This window comes from Eschrichtius robustus, chromosome 20 (assembly GCF_028021215.1).
Source record: "Eschrichtius robustus isolate mEscRob2 chromosome 20, mEscRob2.pri, whole genome shotgun sequence".
Taxonomy (NCBI): domain Eukaryota; kingdom Metazoa; phylum Chordata; class Mammalia; order Artiodactyla; family Eschrichtiidae; genus Eschrichtius; species Eschrichtius robustus.
In genome coordinates this window covers 12,735,436-12,755,292 of record NC_090843.1, presented here as the reverse complement: position 1 = coordinate 12,755,292, position 19,857 = coordinate 12,735,436, and the positions used below count along the sequence as shown (strand labels likewise).

The 19,857-nt window shown below is 55.4% G+C and overlaps 1 protein-coding gene across 3 annotated transcripts; it reads left to right on the top strand.

The window, feature by feature from the left end:
* The first annotated feature begins 288 nt into the window (after positions 1-288).
* On the top strand, positions 289-18,683 carry LOC137754499 (uncharacterized). Of its 3 annotated transcripts, none has more exons than XM_068530215.1 (10): positions 289-344; positions 9,634-9,787; positions 9,973-10,287; positions 10,870-10,902; positions 11,155-11,318; positions 13,779-13,875; positions 14,939-15,013; positions 16,462-16,584; positions 16,828-16,961; positions 17,759-18,683. In XM_068530215.1, exons 2-10 carry the CDS (start codon positions 9,700-9,702, stop codon positions 17,891-17,893), a joined length of 1,164 nt encoding a protein of 387 aa, XP_068386316.1. In that variant the 5' UTR covers positions 289-344; positions 9,634-9,699; the 3' UTR covers positions 17,894-18,683. The 3 variants fall into 3 exon arrangements, with proteins under 3 accessions (XP_068386316.1, XP_068386314.1, XP_068386315.1); XM_068530213.1 differs by having other exon boundaries at positions 16,270-16,584; XM_068530214.1 differs by lacking the exon at positions 10,870-10,902 and having other exon boundaries at positions 16,270-16,584.
* Positions 18,684-19,857: the final 1,174 nt, after the last annotated feature.

The window sequence follows — 19,857 nt, the reverse complement described above, 5'->3', positions numbered from 1 at the left end:
GGATGGAGAACTCCAGGGATTGGCTCTCCAGGAAAACAACCACCTGCTGTTTTCTTTAGAATGATCATCTAATGCAGTGTAGGAAATCACTACCAAGAAAATCATCAACTTTTCCCGTGAACTCAGGGCAGTTCCTGAAACTCGAGTGACTTCCCGTTACTTGGGTTTCCTTCCTGAATATAGGACCTGGGTGCCCAACCTCAAGCGGATCCTGGATCCTCCTTCCCGCCTCCTCCTCGCCTGGCTCCGCCCCGGGATCGCTCAGTTTTAACCGGCCCACAGCGCACAGAGGAGCTGCAGCTGCGGGCGTGGATGAGCCGGGCGCATCGGGACCCTGGACTCAGGTGAGGGGCTCGCGGGCCGGGAGGGGAGGCCCAGAGGGGCGGGGGCGGGGCTCCGGGTGTCGGACAGCTTGGTGCACTCAGGTACGCGCTGGGATGGAGACGGCGTGGCGCGGAGCTCCCTACCCTCACTCAACGCTGGCCGCCTCTTGCCACAGGGATGCGCCCAGAGCGCCGGGCCGGGGTCCGCGAGCCAGCGACCAGGGGCGCAGGTTGCATGCCGAGGGAGGGGACAGGGACTTCGCGTCGAGGTGGGAAACTGCGTCTCTGCAGGGCGTCCCCAGGCTCGGCTCTTGGAAGGGCAGAGAGGTGGCATCTCGGGCTCCCAGGCGTCCACCCATCCGGACAGAGGCCCTCCTGCCCCCGACCACGTCTGTGGCGAAACGCATTCACGTCCAGGGCCAGCACGGCGGCTCTCCCACTCGCGCACACACGCTCACTTTCGTGCACACATTCACACTTGTGTGCACTCCCAGGGGTGCACACGCACACTCGTGGACTCTCACACTCATAGGCACTCAGCTCATTCACTCACAAACACTCGTAAAAACAGAATGAAACCCCCCAGAGACTTCCCCTAAGGTGGTGTGGGTGCTCAACTGCCCCTTTCCACGCTGCCCTTTCATTTTTGGTTTAACTGCAGCAGCAATCACTAAATTCAATTCACCACCCACTACTGGTTAATGATCTGCAGTTGGAAAACCACTTTACATGCCTGTGGTGCCAGAGCCCCTGGGAGGCCTTCATCCCCAGGGACATAGTGATAGTGATAGTGAAGGTGGTGGGGAGGTGCCGAGGTCCCAGGAGGGTACGACCAGCAGGTGCAGGGAGAGGAGAGTTCTCAGAGGAAGTGCCTTGTGGGTTTTTTTTGTTATTATTTTATAAAGTCTTATGGGATATCCAAATGTATTTATTTGTTTGTTTATTTAAAATATTTATTTGTTTATTATTTATTTTTGGCTCACACTGTGTCTTTAGTTGCGGCATGCGGGATCCTTAGTTGCGGCATGCATGTGGGATCTAGTTCCCCAACCAGAGATAGAACCCGGGCCCCCTGCAGTGGGAGCGCAGAGTCTTACCCACTGGACCACCAGGGAAGTCCCCAGGAAGTACCTTGTGAACGAGAGTGAGAAGCAGCCAGGTAGAAAGGCAGAAGGGAAGACACGTGCTGAGGCTGAGGCGGCAAGGGTTTTCAGGCTCGGCCCCTAGGCCTGGAGGACTTTCATGCCCAGTGGGGATTCCCTCCAGGCCACAGCAGCAGGGACAAGACATGGGCAGTGGCGCCCTGGACTGGGGCATTTCCTCCCTCTGAGCCAGGAATTGGGGCTCTGCGCCTTTTCAGCTATCTTCTGGAGGTGGTTGGTCACCTCCCTCCACAGTGTTGGTGAAAAGCCGGCCGGGGCAGCGTTGTGCTCACCTTCCCACGTAAACATCCAAGTACATACAAGTGGGTGTTACCGGAGCCTCTGCGGCAGGCGGGAAAGCTGTTCCAGCTGCTCTCAGGTGCTGTGGGAATGGAGATCCCCACTGACCAAGGACCCCTGTGCACCTGGCCAGCCGACACCCTTAATTCCACAAACCTGCTGCCTCTGTTTCCCCAAGATCCTGTGGCAGGACAAGGTGCTGGCAATGGCATGCACTTCCCAAGGTGTTTCACTGACTCCCAAATGTGAACAGCTCCCAAGTGACTGCACAAATCCCAGCTGTGTTGCCCCATCTTGATATGCGCACATGCCAGCACCTGTGTCCATGATTTGAGAGAAATCTGACTTGTTGCCTTGGTTTTCCCAATCCCAGAAGTCTTGGGGCCCCTCCAGTCCTTGCCCCATGCATGCAATCTTCCTGTACCACACCTGAGCCTCTGCCTTCTCACCCCTCACTTTCCCTGTTGTGCCCTGGCCTCCCTCTCTCCCATTTTTCTGTCCTTTGCAGCATTGGAGAAAAGAGGGGAGACTCAAGCAGAGTAGTGGAGCTGCCAAACTTAAAAACCCATCTGAATTTCAGATAATGAATCACTTTGAAATACAAGTATGTCGCAAATGTTGCATAGAATATACCTAGGTTTAAAAATAAGACAGCAGTGGAGCCCCAGACAGATCAGGGCAGCAGAATGTTCCTGAGGACATGGGGATCTCCCTCCATCCCCAGTCCAGCTCCTCCATCTCCAGTATAGCTCTTTGCAGACAGCCCTTCTGTGCTCTATAAGGTGGAAGTTTGTGTCTCCATTTTATAGATTTTGTTCAGTTGAGTTAAGACTTGTCCACAGTTTTGGGGATCTGCCCCGAGCTGGAGGTCTTCCCAGCTCTTAGGCTGTATCCTCTGATGGTGAGGAGCCAGGCCCAAGGTGGCTGTGGTTTGGGGGCAGAGATGGGTGCGACCCAGGTGTCTCTTATCTGGATTCTGGAACCATGCAGGGGATTTCCTGGTGAGGAGAACCTCAGGGAGCACATGAAGTTTGACTGAGAGGTTCCTGTGTGTGAGGGCAGAGCCCCCCCATGGCCTGAGGAAGGCTCAGAGGAGACTGGAGGCTTTGGGCAGTGGGAAAAGGAGCCTGGAGTCCCAACCAGGGCCTGTCTGGGAGCCCACACCTTCAGCAGCCTCTGGCTTCCCTCTGACAACATGACAGAGGATGGCCAGGGGTCACCTTTACACAGGTCATACCCCCTCAGGAGGACACCAGGTGGTGGTAGGAGGTCTGTGACACTTCCTGGTTTAATAGTCTTCTGGTCATTTCATTGTGTGTGACAACATACCTATAAATAGCACATCTAATGACTACAGATGGGTGTTTCTTAAGGTGAGGCTACAATAAATACTAATGTTTAAAAAAATGAGTCAGTGTAAAAAAAAATGGTACTGATGAAGCTAGTGGCAGGGCAGGAACATAGACACAGACATAGAGAATGGACTTGAAGACACGGGGGGTGGGGAAAGGGGAAGCTGGGGTGAAGAGAGAGTGGCATCGACATATATACACTACCAAATGTAAAATAGTTAGCTAGTGGGAAGTAGCAGCATAGCACAGGGATATCGGCTCGGTGCTTTTTGATGACCTAGAGGGGTGAGATAGGGAGGGTGGGAGGGAGGCTCAAGGGGGAGGGGATATGGGGATATATGTATGCTTATGGCTGATTCACTTTGTTGTACAACAGAAACTAGCACAGCATTGTGAAGCAATTATACACCAATGAAGACGTATAAAAAAATAAACAAAATAATTGTTAGGATACTGGGGTATATAGTGTGGTGAAAACCACAGAGGTTGGGGCGGGAGGCTGGCGGGATCGGGAGACTGGTGGGCTGGCCTCACTAGGGTGTTTCCCTGGCAGGCAGGTGAAATAGGACATACCAATACTGAGGGCAAAGGGTGGCCTGGCAGACCTGACTCAGGCTCGGGGAACCCCCGCACACCTCTCTCAGAGGGCCCCGTCCTCATTGCTGGAGGTCCCTGGCTGTCCTCCCAGCCAACCTCTGGACCTCAGCCTGCTGCTTCCTTTTGCTTTCCTTTTACTTGTCAACACACATGCTCCCTCCCAAAGTCCAGCCAGGCAGGTCAGCCTCTGTTACGTGAACACACTTTTGTTGAGGTCACCCCCTCTCCATGTCACCTGATCCAGGTGTGAACCAAGGCTGACCTTTACCCTCCTAGCTCAGCTGAGGCCCCTGCCCAGGGCCCATCATGGGGGACTGACTGCAGCCTTCATGGGAATGGCCCTGCAGGGGAGGCTGAGCAGGTCTGCAGGGATTGAGCACCTACTGTATGCAGAGCAAGTGGGAGGCCCTGAGGGGCCCTCCGCCCAGCACTGTGTGTGTGTGTGTGTGTGTGTGCCCTGTGTGCTTGCTTGCATGTGGAGGGCTGGGCCTCACAGGGAGTGGGAGTAGGATCAAGGAAGCCTCTGAAGAGGAGGTGGTTTCTCCAGGCTGGTGAGGCCCTGCACGGTCCAGGATTGTGAACTAACCCACCCATTCATTTATTCTCAATCAACATCCCAGAAAGTGTACTTGGAACTTGAAACACGACTCTTAAATTTATAGGAAGGATAAACGCCGGACAAGAGTCAGGAAAACATGTGATGAGGAAAGGTTTTGAGGGGGAGGGTTTCCTTCTGGATACTACAGACCCCTGGGTATCTCCCTCCGAGAAAGAAGACGCCTGCTAAGTCTCGAGGTTGCACAGAAGGAACGTGGTAGAAATAAATTCGCGTTCAGAGGACTCCAGGTGTCAAGTCCGTGCACTGGGCATTCGGTGGATACGCCAGGCCACCAGCAGGGGGCTCCACCACGCATGCCGCTGAAGGGCCAGGCTCCCAGAGCATGGGCTTAGGTGGCGTTCATGTTTTGGTCCCCTGGGGGTGAATCCTTCACGTGGCCCTGAGGACACCTGCCCGCTCCAGCCTTGGGGGTCAGCAGGCGGGCCTCCCTGGGAGCATGTCCTCCCGCATCTCCAGCCTGGGGAGACTTGGCCTGCCTCCCCGTCGATGGGGCACACAGACCCACGTTGGATGGCCGGGGAAGTGTGGGGACCAAAGACTGTTCTGAGGTCGGTGGAGGCAGCAGAGTGGCAGGAGTTGGGGGGGGAGACCTTGAGGAGACTGGAAATGCTGGGGGTCCTGCCCAAGGCTTCCTCTAGGGAGGGCCAGTGGCCAGAGATGACCACACAAGATGAGTTTCCTGTCTGCTCAGCCAGGCTCGGGGTAGGACACACCTGTGCAGGGGTCTCCCTCCAGGTAGCCCTGAGGGCTCTGGCCAGGGGGCCAGGAGTCACTGTGTACCACCAGCAAGGATGCCTTTGGGCCCCATGTGTTGCTCGGCACCGTTCTGTGTATTCCAATTTAAGAAAACTTGTTTTGCAAAAATACTCAGGAAAAGGACTGAGCAGATCTTATCTGAGGTGCCAGGAAAAGCCCCAGCACAGAAAGTTGCAAAACCTCTTTCTAGAACCTTCTGTCACATAAGGCTCTCAGCAACATGTAATGGTGATGAGCTATTTATACCCATCCTGGCAATTGCTGACTAGCAGTGAAATCAGAAAGGTAGCCACTGGATTGTGTCCAACTGTGAAATCTCAGCCTCTTTTGTGTTATGCTGAGCAGGTTCGGGCAGGATCGGGACAACGGCCCCTCTCCACTCAATCATCAAAAACTTGGTTCTAAAAAAAAAAATTGATTAAAATTATGTTAATGTTCTCATGGAAGACAAGCTTCCAAGGAAAGATAAACAGAGCGGTAGAGAGAGCCTGCCATCCCAGGGGTGAAAACACATGATGGACAACAGCGGCTTGGACCGCATGGCTTGGCAGGCTCTGAGTGGCCCCGCTTGGTGGGGGTCCCTCGGCCAGAGGGGACAGGGTGCTTCACTCTTCAGTGCCTCGGGCACCACTTGCCCTCCTGGAAGGAAGCAAAATTAGACCCTGTCACATGCCACTTGCAAAAGGACCTTGAGATGGATTTAATATTTGAACATAAAAATAGACAAAATTTGGCCATGACGGATTCTCAACGGTCTGGGAGGCCTTTTTATTTTTATTTTCTTTTAAATTTATTTATTTTATTTTTGGCTGCGTTGGGTCTTCACTGCTGCTTGCGCGGGCTTTCACTAGTTGCAGCGAGCGGGGGCTACTCTTCGTTGCGGTGCGCGGGCTTCTCATCGTGGTGGCTTCTCTTGTTGCGGAGCACAGGCTCTAGAGCACGGGCTCAGTACTTGTGGCACACGGGCTTAGTTGCTCCGCAGCGTATGGGGTCTTCCCAGACCAGGGCTCAAACCTGTGTCCCCTGCATTGGCAGGTGGATTCTTAACCACTGTGCCACCAGGGAAGTCCTGGGAGGCCTTTTTAAGAGGATACTTTAAACAAACAAAAACCACTTTAAAACAAAATCTTGAAACTTTCAAGGAAAAGACAGACAGGATGACATAAACATGTGGAGTCTTTATTCCAGAAACAATCAGGGGAGAAATGATGTTGGGGAGGCACTTGCCATGGATGGTGGTTTGTTTCTGTAAGGCGTGAAAGTCTTACAAACCTGTAAGGAGAAGACAGACAATCCCAGGAAAATGGGCAAAGGGCTTGCAAAGGCAGTGGCAATGCAGAAACCCAAAGGGCCAAAAGCAGGATGAGCCGGTCTGCCCCGTGTAGTCCCCGACCTCATCTTTAATTATAGCTGCAAAGGCCCTATTTCCAAGTCAGGCCACCTTCACAGGTTCTGGATGGACATGTGTTTTGGGGGTCACCATTCACCCCACTACATACAGTATGAAGGGAGAAAGGAGAGAGGATGGGCAGTGGGCATCTCTGATAAAGCTCGTCTAATATGATTCCACATATGTAAAATTACTCGCGTGTGTGTGCACACGTGTGCACAAGAATACGTGTCTCTCAGTTGACATCTTTCAGTGCTTCTTTCTTCCTCAGCTACAGATATGGTACATATATGAGAAAAGAAGGCTGTCCTTCTGACAGTGAATTAGGAATAGAAACAAGTTTAGAAAATCAAACAAAGGAAGCTGGGAAACAGCAGCACCGGTCACACGAGTTCAGACTCTGGCCCACTGACCACTCTGGAACCCGACCCCGGCCCCACGCAGCTCAGAGCCACTGGAAGGGACCACACCTGGTGGGGCCTGGCAACTCAGCTTCCAGGGTGGCCTACACCTCCGCTGCCTCAGGACCTGCCACTGCCTCCTGGCAGCCGGGTCCGCCGGCTAAGCCTGGAAGGATGGCAAAAGGAGGCTCCCCAGCGGAAACTGGCCAGTAGCCTATCATACTATTAAAAACAGCTAAAATAAAGCTTCTCTATTTTTTAGGAATGCAGAGGCGCAAAACAATGCATACAAAAGCAAAGGAGTGATGTGGAGGGTTGGTGGGGGGAGGCAGCGGTGGGGCCGGCGGGGCTGCCTGGTGGGTGCAGGTTAGGGGCAAGGTCAGCCAGAGCCTGATGTGGGAGGTGGGCTCATGGGCGCTGATTATTGGGAGTGAATGAATGAATGAGCTGGGCCAGTGGTGGGAAGACACACACCAGGAATCATAGTAACGCAGCTCTGGGCCATGTGTGCTCTTAGATTAAACAGGTATCCATGCATAGATGGAAAACTGGCATCCAGGGTATAGCAATTGCCTCTGATTTATGAAGTTTAGGAACACTGCTGCTAGCACTGTCATAAGATGCCTGGGCACATGCAGCACAGCGATTAATCAAACCTCAGGGAGATTCAGGGTCCCTGTTCTTAAGAGAATAGGCACATACCACGTAGAGTCCATTCTGGGTTTGCCATGGGGTCTCATCCAGGATGCACCCAGGGTCAGCACCATCTACTAGAGACCAGAGCACCAAGACACCTAAGGGCGGGGGATGCGTTGTCACTGGTACACCATACCCTGTACACACCCCACCCCGGGACTCCAGAATCCCATGTGGATTGAGTGAGAAAGAAAGCACCACCCATCCATCAGCCTGGCCATCTGTCTGTCTGCTCTGCCTGGTCCATCCCCCTGGAGGGTGAGCCGTCTGGGACCAGCCCTGGGCCCATGGGCACACCCATGCTAGGGTCCACCCCTGCCCTCCCCAGGAGTGTGGCCGCCAACCCAGAGCCCCTGCAGACCCAGCCATTCAGGAGGAGGACAGGAGAGCATGGGTTGGTTTGCATTTTACGTTCTCGAAACCCTTCCCGACTCAAATTAGATGTTTCTTTCAAAAGCTGGATGTAGCCATTTTCCTTCCAGGGTAGAGTGGGCCTCCCTCTCCTGCTGCTCCGAGGCCCCCAGATCAGCAGGGCCGTGCACCCTGTCCCACTCCCACCAGGAGCTCCCAAGGCCACCAGTACACTGGCCAGGACCTGCTGGTCCAAAGACCACTAGCCCAACAGGAGTCCCAGGGGCGAGGCAGGTAGAGGGGGCAAGACTACAGGCAGTCAGCTGTCAGCTCGGCTCTGAGGCAGGAACCCAGAGGGGGTTGGGGCAGAATGGGGAGATGGGACAACAGGGAGGACCACAGGCCCCACCTGGTCAAAGTCCCATGGATTTGACGAGTTTCCACACATGCAGTGCTTGGAATGAGGGTGCGATGTGGCCACAGTGGGGGGGGACGACCGAGATTGTCCCTCCCAATGTCATTCTCCTTGCTCGGCCCAGAGCCTCCTGAGGTCAGGACCGAGCCTGTTCACCGACGGCCCCAAGCTCCTGGAAGCGATTGCGTTCACAGTTCTCTTTGCTCCTGGCCCTTCTGCCCAATTCCCCCCAAAGTGGAAAAAAACTCAGAAAGGCTGAATTCAAAACGGAAGGGTCCCAACTCTATGACGTTCTGGGAAAGGCAAAACTATGGACACAGTAAAAAGATCAGTGGTTGCCAAGAGCTGGGGGGAAGGAGGGATGAATAGATGGAGCACAGAGGATGTTTAGGGCAGTGAAACTACTCTGTTTGTTACCTAATGGTGGATGCATGTGATTATACATTTGTCCAAACCCATTAAATGTCCAACACCGAGAGTGAACCCTGATGTAAAGCGTAGACTTCAGTCAGTGAGAACAAAGCACTATAGGCTCATCAGATGTAATGAATGCCCCACTGACTGTAGATGCCAGTAATGGAGGGTGTGGGAATTGTCTGCACTTCCTGCCCAATTTTTGTGTAAGCCTAAAACTGCTCAAACACAAAACCAAAAAGTCTATTATTTATTATTATTATTATTATTATTATTATTTTAATCAAAGGGTCAATAGTTTAAATAGCTTAAACTAATCAGGATAAATGTCACTTTTACTGGAGGCTGAAGCCTGAGATGGGCACTTGTTTCAGAGGAAGTGAAAGTTCAGTTTTCCTGATCAGAACTCACGAGTTCCACAGGAAGACTCTTTTTGTTAATAAATCTGGCAAGTGGGCCAAATGTCCCCAAATGCCCAGCTGTGGAATGCAAGAGCGGGAGAGGGGCTGGGGGCTTCCAGGGTGGTCTTAGGTTGGTGTCAGGTTCAAGCGGCTACGCGAGATTCTGTGTGTCACGACCCGTCTCTACAGGACACACGGCTCAGGCAGTTTTGTATGTTTTATATAAAATTGAAGGATAACCCCTGCGATGTAAATGGGGTTGTCTCCCAGGGACTTGTTTCCTGTCTCGTCCATGTTTCTCATCTGTCTGACACTGGCCCCACTGCACACATCATAAAGGTACAGAGAAGGGTCGAGGCACAGCGGTCAGGGAGGAGCTTGGGGACCCCCACCCGCCCTGGCCAGGCTGTGGCCGCTCCCACTGGCTTCTGGAGGAGGCCAGGGGGCCTCTGACTCATCGGCTTTCCTTCCTCCAGGGAGTGTCCCAAAAACCACTAAGGAAGACGAGGGACCCCTGAGGCCTGCTCTCCGTCCTGCCGGCCATGTTGACCTCGGCATCTCCCCTTCCCGCGCCCAGCATGCTCTGCGCCCTCCTGCTCTTGGCCACCTCTGGGAGTGCTCAGAGTAGAGGTAAACTTCGTGGTCCCACTCTGCTAGGGGGGCCCCCCCGGGGGTGAGACAGGGGTGGAAGGAGAGACCTAGGTCAGGCCAGGAGGGCCCAGGCCCCAGGTAGTGTCAGTGACCCCAGAGAGGGCAATCAGTGGATGTCCTGAGGCCCAGCCGTGACCCACATGTTGGACTGTATCCCCACACAGGCTGGGACAGCCCCAGCTGCACCGAGGACGCGGTTTCTGTGTTCAGGGGCAAGCCAGCCATGATGGCCTGCAACATCTCCAACCTCTTCTCCCACATCAACATCTCCCTGCAAACCTACCATGGGGAGAGCTGGCAGCTCGTCTTCAGTGTAAAGGCCCCAGGAAACTTCCGCCAGGGTGGATGGCAGCTCTGGGTTCAAGGGGGCGAGGCGCATCTGGTGATTGAAAAAGCCCAGGACACCCAGGCCGGGCAGTACAAGTGGAGTCTTGTGGGGCTCCAGAGAAACTTCAAAACCACCACCCTGAACGTCTCAGGTGAGGGCAGGAGCGCCTTGACCCCCAGGTGCTTTCCTGTTTGGGAGGGGCAGCAACCAGGGAGGAGCAATTCCTGCCCACCTGAGGTGCCCAGAGCTACGGGGGTGGGGTCTAAAGAGGGCTTCCATTGGCTCCATCCACCCCACATCTGTGCCCCCTCCGAGCTTCTCCCCAGGGCAGCCCGTGCACGCATGCCCTGGGCACCATCCCCTGTTTGCCTGCACAGGGAGCTGGTCCCTTCCCTCCCTAAAAACCTCCCACCACCCCCCCCCCTTCCTTTGCTGCAAAACTCCCCAAGTCACCACCCCTCACTCTCACCCCCCCACACCTGGTTGTAATGCAGTCGTGGTCACCCCGAGCTCTGGGGACAGGGAGCAGGGGTTCAGCTTTGCCCCCGACCAGGTACAGTGGGAGGGGTTGAGAACGGCACCCCCAGCCTAGCCGGGCCCTGGGAGGGGAAGCCAGTGAGGCCCTCATGGACTCCTGTATCCAGAGCTCATCTGATACCTGGGGTGGAGGGGCTGCATAAGGGCTGGCCCTGGGCAGGTCCCCACCAACCTATCTGGAATCTCTCTTTGGCAGAGCCCCAAGACACACTCTTCACACCTTCCCGGGGTAGGTGTTTCTATCTTCATCCTGGGCTACAGGAGGGGAGCTTCAAGGAAGCCCCCTTGGGTCTCCCCCCATCAGACACCCGCACCCTCTGTGCCTGGCACCCTGCCCATCCCATGCACCCCATCTCCCTGCCACTCTCCCACCTCTGGGTGTCCTGGCTGGAGGTGATGTCCCCCTCGAGGGTGCCCTCAAGGCAGGCAGTGGCTCCTGCACCAGTGAACAAAGGGTGGCGGTCCCGCCTACTCCCCACAGGCCCGGAGATGCTGCTCCCCAGTCTCAAGCCTGACCCCGAAGACAAGAGCCAGGTCCAGGTGGTCCTCCCCATCCTCGCCCTGGTCGCCCTCTCCGTCCTGCTGGTCTGCTTGCTGGCCTGGTGCAGAAGGTCCGGCTCCCCAAAGTTCTCCAGGCTCCAGCAGGTATGGGCCCCTGTGCCTGGTCTGTGGGCCAAGCAGGGGGTCTTGGATGGGGTCTTCTGAGACTCAGCACGGACACTCGGCCCCATGGCCTTGTACCCACCGGGGCTAGTGGGAGAGTGGGGAGCGTGCAAGGTGGCAGAGCGCTGGTGCCCCTCCCCCAGAGGACCCCAGCCCACTATGCCAGTTCCAGGCCCAGAACACAGATGCCCCACTCCCAGCCAGGCCGCCGGGTCCCCACTGTCCCCAGGACACCCTGGAGGATGGCATGGGGGGAGCTGGACTCCCTGCTCCTTCCAGGAGACCTACGATGTGTGGGCAGTTGGTGTGTCCTCAGGTGTGCCTGTAGGCACAGGTGTCTGCCGACGGCTCTCATCCTTCCCTCCCTCTCTCCCCAGATAAGGAGGCTCTGAGCCAGAGTGGGGAGTTCTGTGCACCACACTCTGCACTACACAGGGGGAAAGTGAGGGGAGGACCAGGCAGAGGACTAGGAAGTCTGGCAGCGTCCTGGCCTCACCCTGACAGGCAAGCCAAGGAGGGCTCTTCAGCAGCTCCTGTGGCCAAAAGTGCAAAAGTTTCAAGTTCCAAAGCACTTGACCCAGCAGGACCCTCCCCCTCCTCTGCCCCATCCAGGCCTCTTGGCCTGGGCTCCTCCCTGGGGCAGGAGGGCCATGCTGCTGTCACCTCGGAGACACCCCAGTCTGGGGTCCTGTGTTGATCGTGGACACCCTCCTGTCTTTGGACTATGAACAAGAACAAGTTTTGGGGACCCTCCTGCCAGCAGTTGTGGCACCAGGATGCGGGGATCAGGGGCCTGAGATGGCACGTGGGCCCCTCCTCCACCACCAGGGGGTAGAGCAGCCCCTCTGGAAGGGAAGCAGGACAGGTGGCTGCTGGGGACCTGTGTCCAGCCCCCTGGTCTCCCCTAGCCCTGGGGCTCCCCTCCCCCGCATCTGCCCCACCTGCTGGCTCTTCTAGGTCCCCAACCCATTTATGCCAGATGTCTTCATGATCAAAACTGTGTAACTCCACTGAGTGTGTTCTTTTTTTTGGCAGGGGGTGGTGGGGTAGGTCTTTTTTCTTCCTTTCCTCTTTTGTTCTCTTCTTTTATGATTTGATGACTGTCTTTAGTGTTGTGTTTGAATTCCTTTTTCTTTTTTGTGTGTATATCTATTATAGATTTTTGGTTTGTTGGTACTATGAGGTTTTGATACAGCAGTCTATACATATGCATGATTGTTTTAAGTTGCTGATCTCTTAATTTCAAATGCATTTCAAATATCCTGCATTTGTACTCTCCTCCTCTCATGATTACTGGTTTTGATATCATATTTGTGTGTGGATGATTTGCTATCTTTACTGTGTGTTTGCCTTCACTGGTGAGCTTTCCCGTTTCATAATTTTCTTGTTTCTAGTTGTGGCTTTTTATTTTCCGCCTACAGAGGTTCCCTTAGTATTTGTTGTAGAACTGGTTTGGTGGTGCGTTTAGTGTATTCTTAAAAGGTACATATAAGGTGATAAAAGAAGATTTTTCTAGAAGTACTGCATTCAGTGCTTTGCAAAACATCCGTATTGCTAACCCGCAAGATGAATAAACTAAACCAAATAGCAAATCGTCAAATGAGCTGAGAAACACATTTTTAAGTGGAGAAAATAAAAATCTCAAACAAGCTGCTTCGAGTCTTAAAAACTAAAAAGTTCCAAGGCATCCAAAAGACCAGACATCTGGGAGTCTTCACTCACCATGAAGAATTCAAAACTGGAGACCCTGCGTGGTGCCTGACGACTGTGGCCTCACAGGAGAAGGATGACCCCAGAGCAGTTTGCTGGCACCCAGAGTCCAGGTCTGCATTTGCATCTCTCAGGTTAAAGTAACGTTCACACGAGAAATACTGGGTTTGTGCCACCACAGGGCCAAGCCCATGGGACACAGTGTGTACAGCACCTGGGACCGCCATGCTTTGGGGGCCATGAAATCTGTTCCATTTTGCCTGAAACAGACAAAAAGTGTTGATGCATTTGAAGTAATTCAAAGGTTATTTTAACATTGGTATTATGGTGGGAAGGGCTCATGTAAGTCATTCAGCCCCTGCACACCCAAGGCAGGAAACCTAGAAGGAAATACTGCATCTGGGTCTCTGACTAATTTTCATTTTCTACTTGTTGCTTGTCTGTATTTTCAAGGATTTCTCTAAAGGAAGTTTAGTTCTGAGTCCTTGCAATGCCCTAGAAGCCCTTCCCCCTGATTCCCTCTGCCTCTCTGCAGCCACACTGGCCCTCGTGCAGACCCGCAGACACACCAGGCACTTTCTGGCCTCAGGGATCATGCACCTGCTGATCCTTCTGCTTGGAACACTGTTCCCAGACACCACGTGACCCTCCCTCACCTCCTCAGTCCTTTACTCCTATGGCCCCTTGAGGTTTGGCCACCTCTCCTGACACAGGCTCTGTGTCCTGCTGCAGGTCTGCTTCTCCATCCCTGGAGGTCAGCTCCGGGCCACAGGCCTCTTGTCCATTTTGCCCTCTGCTCTTGGCAGTCACTGGCACGTACGGGCGCCCGGTGAGTGTTGGTGATAAACAAAGGCAGAATGAGATTAGGAAGGGTCTTGTTTTGCCAAGCCCTATGCTTTCATCACCTCCTGCAAACAACTTGCTAGGTTCCTAGGGGCCTTTGGCAAGATTCTGCCCCCGAAATAGATACCCCTCGTGCAAGGAGCGTCTGTGGGTCAGCCTAGCAGACTTAATCTGCCCCCACCCCCAAACCCCACTCAGGACCCTGAGCCATCAACAGACAGGAGCATCTGGCCAGTGGAGGGGGCTTCCAGGGAAGAAACAGCTTAAGGCTTTCAGACCACATGTGAGCCATGTGCACACACCTGTGTACATGCACATGTGGCTTTGGGCCCAACACTTGAGGCTTGGCCATCTGGCCCGTGGCCCACAGAGGAATGACCTCCTGGTTGCCTAGAGTCTGACTCCGTGTCCTCGGGGTCAGGGGCCAGGCATGGGTCTCCCTCTGCCCTGGGGGCTGATCACCAGGGCCTGGCGCACCAACATAGGATGCTAGTCCAGCTGAGATGCCTCCAGCCCCTGCACCCACAGGAAGCAGAATCGCAAGCCACCAGGGCAGCCGTAGCCTTGAGCACACGCCCTGGCCCCGTCCCTACAGCCACAGCAAGCCTCCACGCTGTGGGTGTGACTGACATAATACTCCAAGTTTCTGGGCATAAATCAGGTCCCCACGGGGGGACCCCCTTATCTTTCTCCTGGGCCTTCCCCTCCCTCACCCTCCTTTCTCCTCTCCCTGTTGTGAAGCAGGGTCAGAGGACCAGGACCATGGGTCTACCTGGAGACACTCAGCAGTTTAGAAGGGGGGATGAGGGCCACCCCTCCCAGCCTCACCCACAGCGCCTCCCCTCACTCATGGCACCGCCTCCAGGAAGCCCTCCTGGAGTGCCCAACCTACAGTCACTGTGTGCAGTCCCCCTGCCTACCTCCTGCTCCATCCTGCCCCGACTGCCCCTGGAAGTGGCTGTCTGTGAGGTGGTGGCACGCAGTTAGGTGCTGCAGACAGGAAGTCTCGACAGCCCTTTGAGCGGGGCCCTGCTCTTCCCCCACTGCAGTGAACATGGCTGGGCTCCTGGGGCTCCAGCTGCTCCCCATGCTCCTTGTGCTCCCCTGCAACCTGGCTGCCCAAGGTAAGCACTTCCCAACCATCCGTCCCCCCGTCCCCCACCGCACCCATCAGCGGGCTCAGCGCTCCCACCCAGCCAACCTTGCGGCCCTCCCCTCCCCGCTCTGGACTCTCCTTCTGGGAAGTGGGTGCTCCCCCTTCCCGGGGATGCTGGGGATGCTGAGTGTGACCTTCCCTTGAAGCCTTGGCAGCCCCTCCAGAGGGTAAGGTCCAGCTTTGGACACTTAGACAAAAAACAATGGGCACCAAGACGCTGATATCTGGGTGCAGAATCACTATGGTTGAATCTCTTCTTTCTCTTTACCTGAATGTCTGGGGACTTTCTCTCCTACAACCAGCAAGGCTGCCTTTGTCCTGAGAGAACATTGTCCTTCGGTTTACCTTTTGTGCGAAGTTCTGCAGTAAGAAGGAGAGATTAGTTCCGCAAGGTGGGATGGGGGACCCGGCAGGTGCAATTCTTGTGTTGTCTCTCCCAAAAAGAGCTGCAGAATTTAGTTTGTGGAGAGCTGGTATTTGGATTATGTTTGCACCTAGAAGTGGGTCCTGCTGGGCCTCACTGGGCAGATGAGGGAACTTTCTGGGTGTCCCACGGACAAGCCAGGATATGCCCACCCCATGGAGCCACTGGCTTCAGGTGCCTGGAAATGGTGGAGAAACTGAGGCAGTAGGCATTGGAAAGAGACGGGGAGACAGGACAGTGCCCCCGGCTCTCACGGGAACTGTCATTTAAGAGGGGGAGAAGGTGTAGAGCCTGGGAGAGGTGTTGGAGGTCTCAGTGGACGGCCTGCCACTTTGGAAGGAAGAGGCCCCAGCTCCGACTTCCCCTGACCCTCAGGGTGGGGAGAGGTCACAGGCTGCCCAGCCCCCTGGGGCCCCTTTGGAACTTGAGTGCAGCCCAGGGTGCTGGCGCCATGAGCTGCTCCAAGGCTTCCGAAAGTTGCCTCATCCTTGACAACAGCCGGCTGTCCAGGACTTCCCTGGTGGTCCAGTGATTAAGAATCCACGCTTCCACTGCAGGGGGCATGGGTTCGATCCCTGGTGAGGGAACTAATATTCTGTATGCCACACGGTATGGCCAAAAAAAAAAAAAGATATTAAAGCCTTCTTTAAATTAAAAAACAAAACCAAAATAAAACAAAAACAGAAAACACCCAGTGGGCTGACCCAGGGCACCTCTGCCCTGCCACCATCCCCGGCAGAGAGGTGGGTCCCTGCCCCTCTGGCCAGGCTGGTGGTGACAGTGGCAGGTCCCCCTTGCAGAGGTCTGGCAGTCCCCCACCTACACGATCGCTTTAGAGGGGGACTCTGTCAACATCACCTGCTCCACTCTGGGGCCCCTGCTTGGCATCTACCTGAAGCAAAGGTGGCCGAAGCTCAGCAACGTGATTTACTATGAAAACGGGAGGGAGCCCACCGTGGACCAGCGGTTCCAGGGCCGCATCACCTTCTCAGGGCTGCAGCACAACCTGACCATCAGCATGCACCACCTGCAGCTGGCCGACACCGGTGACTACGCCTGCCAGGCCATCATGAATAACGAGGTCTGGGGGCCCGGGACCTTGGTCGTGGTGACAGGTAAGGAGTGTGCCACCCCGGGGACCACTCCACCTGCCTGCTGGCCAGCCCGGGCTCCATCTGCCCCTGTCTGAGGATCCTCCCTCTACCCTTGCTTGAGTTACCACAAGCCCACCTCCTCCAGGAAGCCTCCTGGATTCCCACATGCACACACACTCCAGAGCCCCGCCCTTGCCCTGAACCCCAGAGGCTCTCGTGGACTCCCTCACCTGCCAAATGCCTCTCTCTGTTCCTTCTTCCCAGAAAAACTGCCCCAAACAGAGAACACGTGCCAGGAGACTCAGCAGATACACTTTGCCCTCCCCATGGCCCTGGCTGTGGGCTTCTTCCTCGTCGGTCTGGGACTGGGAGCAGTGTGTGTGCTGAGAAGGACACAGGTCAGTGTGGACCCTCAGATGTCATCTGCGTCCCTATAAGCCCGCATCTCTCAGAGAGCAAGGAGGGAAGGAGAGTAGTTAAGCCCCAGGGAGTTGGCCACATGGGAAACCTCAGCACCTATCCACTCCCTCCGTCAGGGTCTCCTGGAGCTCAGAGGGTTTGGACGGCAAGGTCCAAGGTGGGAGGAAACCCAAGAACTGGAGCCCCCAGCAAGGACGGGTGTGGGACCAGGAAGACACGTCCTGGTCAGACGTTTACGGGGGAGCGAGAGGAGGGTCCAGAGAGATCCTTTCGGAGAGCATGGGGATGCCGCGCGTGACTGTGAGAGTGTGCACGTGTGTGCGCACATGTGCATGGGTGTGCATATGCGAGTGTCAGGCCTGTGGGTGTGTGAAATCCATGTGCGATCATTGGCTGGAGGCAGGAGGGGAGGGGGCAACAGAGACAGGGGCCAGGAAGTGGTCAGCTTGCCCCTGGTCCATCAGCTTTTGCCCCCACCTTCACCTAGCGCCTCCAACTCCATGTCCCCTGCAACAGCCAGACCCCTCCCTGTCCAGGGCCAGGGAGCAAGGTCACTTCCACCTGCAACTCCCCGCCGCTGCCCGAGGGCCCTGCCTCGCCCACCCTTTCCCAGGCCTGGGCAGCTCTGGAGAACTGGGGGTCTGGCCGAGGACCCTCCTAAAAAGGGTTCATGCAGGCCCCCAAATCTAAAAGCTTCCTGTGGGGAGGTGCCTTGAAGATAGAGGGTGCCCCTGAGCGAGCTGCCCCCAGTGGTAGATCACAGGCTTTCTTTCAGATCCAGAAACTTTGCTGTGCGAGGGATAAGAACTCGGCGTGTGTGATCTACGAGGACATGTCCCACAGCCGCTGTAACACCATGTCCATCCACAGCCGCTGTAACACCATGTCCATCCCCAACCAGTACCAGTGAGCCTGGCAGGACCCCAGGCCTCCCTCTGTCCAGCAGAGCTCTGGGCAGACCATCCAACCCAGCATGGACACACAGGCAGCTCCCCACAGCAGTTAGGCTGCTGCTGCCTCCTCCAGGCAGCCCTCCTTGCCTGCCTCCCACCCTTGAGGCTGCTGCTGGCACCTTGGAGCCACCGGGAAGGAAGCTTTTCTGTCGTCCTGCTGCCTTGACCCTTCCACGGCAGAAGAGGCTGCTCTGAAGGAGGGACTTGGGCCTGGGGCAGCGGGCAGCTGGGGGGTCTGGGGAGGCTGGGGGCTGAGCGCTGACCCCAGCCCAGCCTTGCCAGAAGTAAAGGGCTTCTCTTCTCCCCTTTCCAACTCCAGTGTCTATCTCTCAGCCAGCTTAGAGTCGAGGAAGGGAGGCTTGCCTGACACCCTCCCTAGAGTCTCCAAGGACTTTGACAGCCTAAGGGATTATGTGTGAGGTTTTCAGGAAGGAGGGAGGGGCAAGGGGACACACACTCACTCCAGGCCCTGTTTAGGCTGGAGAAGGGGCAAATCAACCAGAGTCCTCCTGGCCTCACTAGCCTCCACCATGGGGTGACGTGGGGATGGAGGAAGGGGAGCTAGCAGCAGTGGTCTGGGGGTCTTAATAGAGGGCCACTCCCGGTGTGCGCTCATGTTGGGGTGCGATGGGACCTTGGGGAACCGACCTTGGGGAAACAGGCGCGCCAAGAGTGGATGTGAACCATGGCTGCGTCCTCCTGGACTCGGGGCCAAGAAACAGCAGACCATGCTGCCCACCAACTGAGATGAGATAACCCTTCATCCATGGGGTTTGCAAAGATTAAAGTGTCATTAGCGAATGGTGTTCGTTTTAGCTGGAATTATATCTTTGGGAAAGATCTTTGGGCATAGAAACAAGATTACAGTGATATCCATGGCAGTGTTGCTTTCAATACAAAAATCAACAACTGAGAAATTACCTAAATGTCCAAATAAGAGAACCGCTATATCGATTATGGTTTGCACATGCAGCAGGCATTAAAAGGGCACCATGAAGAATCTGAAACATCACGCTAGGACCTTTGCAAGATGCCATAACAATACAAGCTGGTGCAGAGTGTGTGTATGATCCCACATTTATAAAGCACAGATGGGTGTATGTAGTTGTTTAAACACATGACAGTACTTTTATGTCTACACAGATGAAATAATGGAAGAACAAATGGGGTGTTGACACTGGCTCTGTCGCTGTGAGGTGTGTGTCACTGGGGCAGGGAGTCACTGGGACACCCTGGGCTTGGGCTGGGCAGCTCAGAACATGATCTCAGCTGTTCTTGTGGAGGGTACCGGGACCTGCAGCTGGGACCCAAACGGGTACCAGGGGCAAAGGCAAGGAACACAGCGCCCCTGTACCCCCTACCTCCCAGGGCCCTGAGGAAAGGCAGGCCACCCTACAGAGCCAAGTATACAGCAGGTGTCCACCTGTTGCCTGCTGACTTCTGGTCTCCACTCTTGTGGCCTTGGGCAAGTCCTGCCTCTCTGGGCCTCAGTTTCCCCATCTGTAAATTAGAGGAGTGGGATCCACGCTGTCTTCAAGGGCTGGGCTCTGTGGTTTCCCACACTGGCCACCCTTCCCACTGCCCTGACCCTCAGCTCTCACCGTAGTTCTGCCCTCTTCTCACCACCTGAGACGGAAGCAGACAGCACCATCGGCCCACCTCCAGAGGCCCTTGTCATCGGAGGCATCTCTCCACCCGACTCCACCCCAGCGACCAGAGGCTGTGCCCCCTCGGTCCTCCTCCCCTCCTTGTGGTCCGTGCTCGGGGCTGTGCTCCCTACCGTCCTCCCCTCGCATGATCACCCCTTAATCATCTGCTTCTTTGTCCTTTGCCAGGACTGTGATGACATGAAGGGCAGGGCTGGGTCCCTCCTCCATGTGCCCCCTGCCCCACGTTGAGCACCACTGCATGCTGGGCATGT

Excerpts from the sequence above, each read along its gene's own strand:
- LOC137754499 (XM_068530213.1), top strand. The coding sequence starts at position 9,700 with ATGTTGACCTCGGCATCTCCCCTTCCCGCGCCCAGCATGCTCTGCGCC. Across the intron at positions 9,788-9,972 it reads TGGGAGTGCTCAGAGTAGAG|GCTGGGACAGCCCCAGCTGC; the intron begins GTAAACTTCGTG and ends ATCCCCACACAG. Across the intron at positions 10,903-11,154 it reads ACTCTTCACACCTTCCCGGG|GCCCGGAGATGCTGCTCCCC; the intron begins GTAGGTGTTTCT and ends TACTCCCCACAG.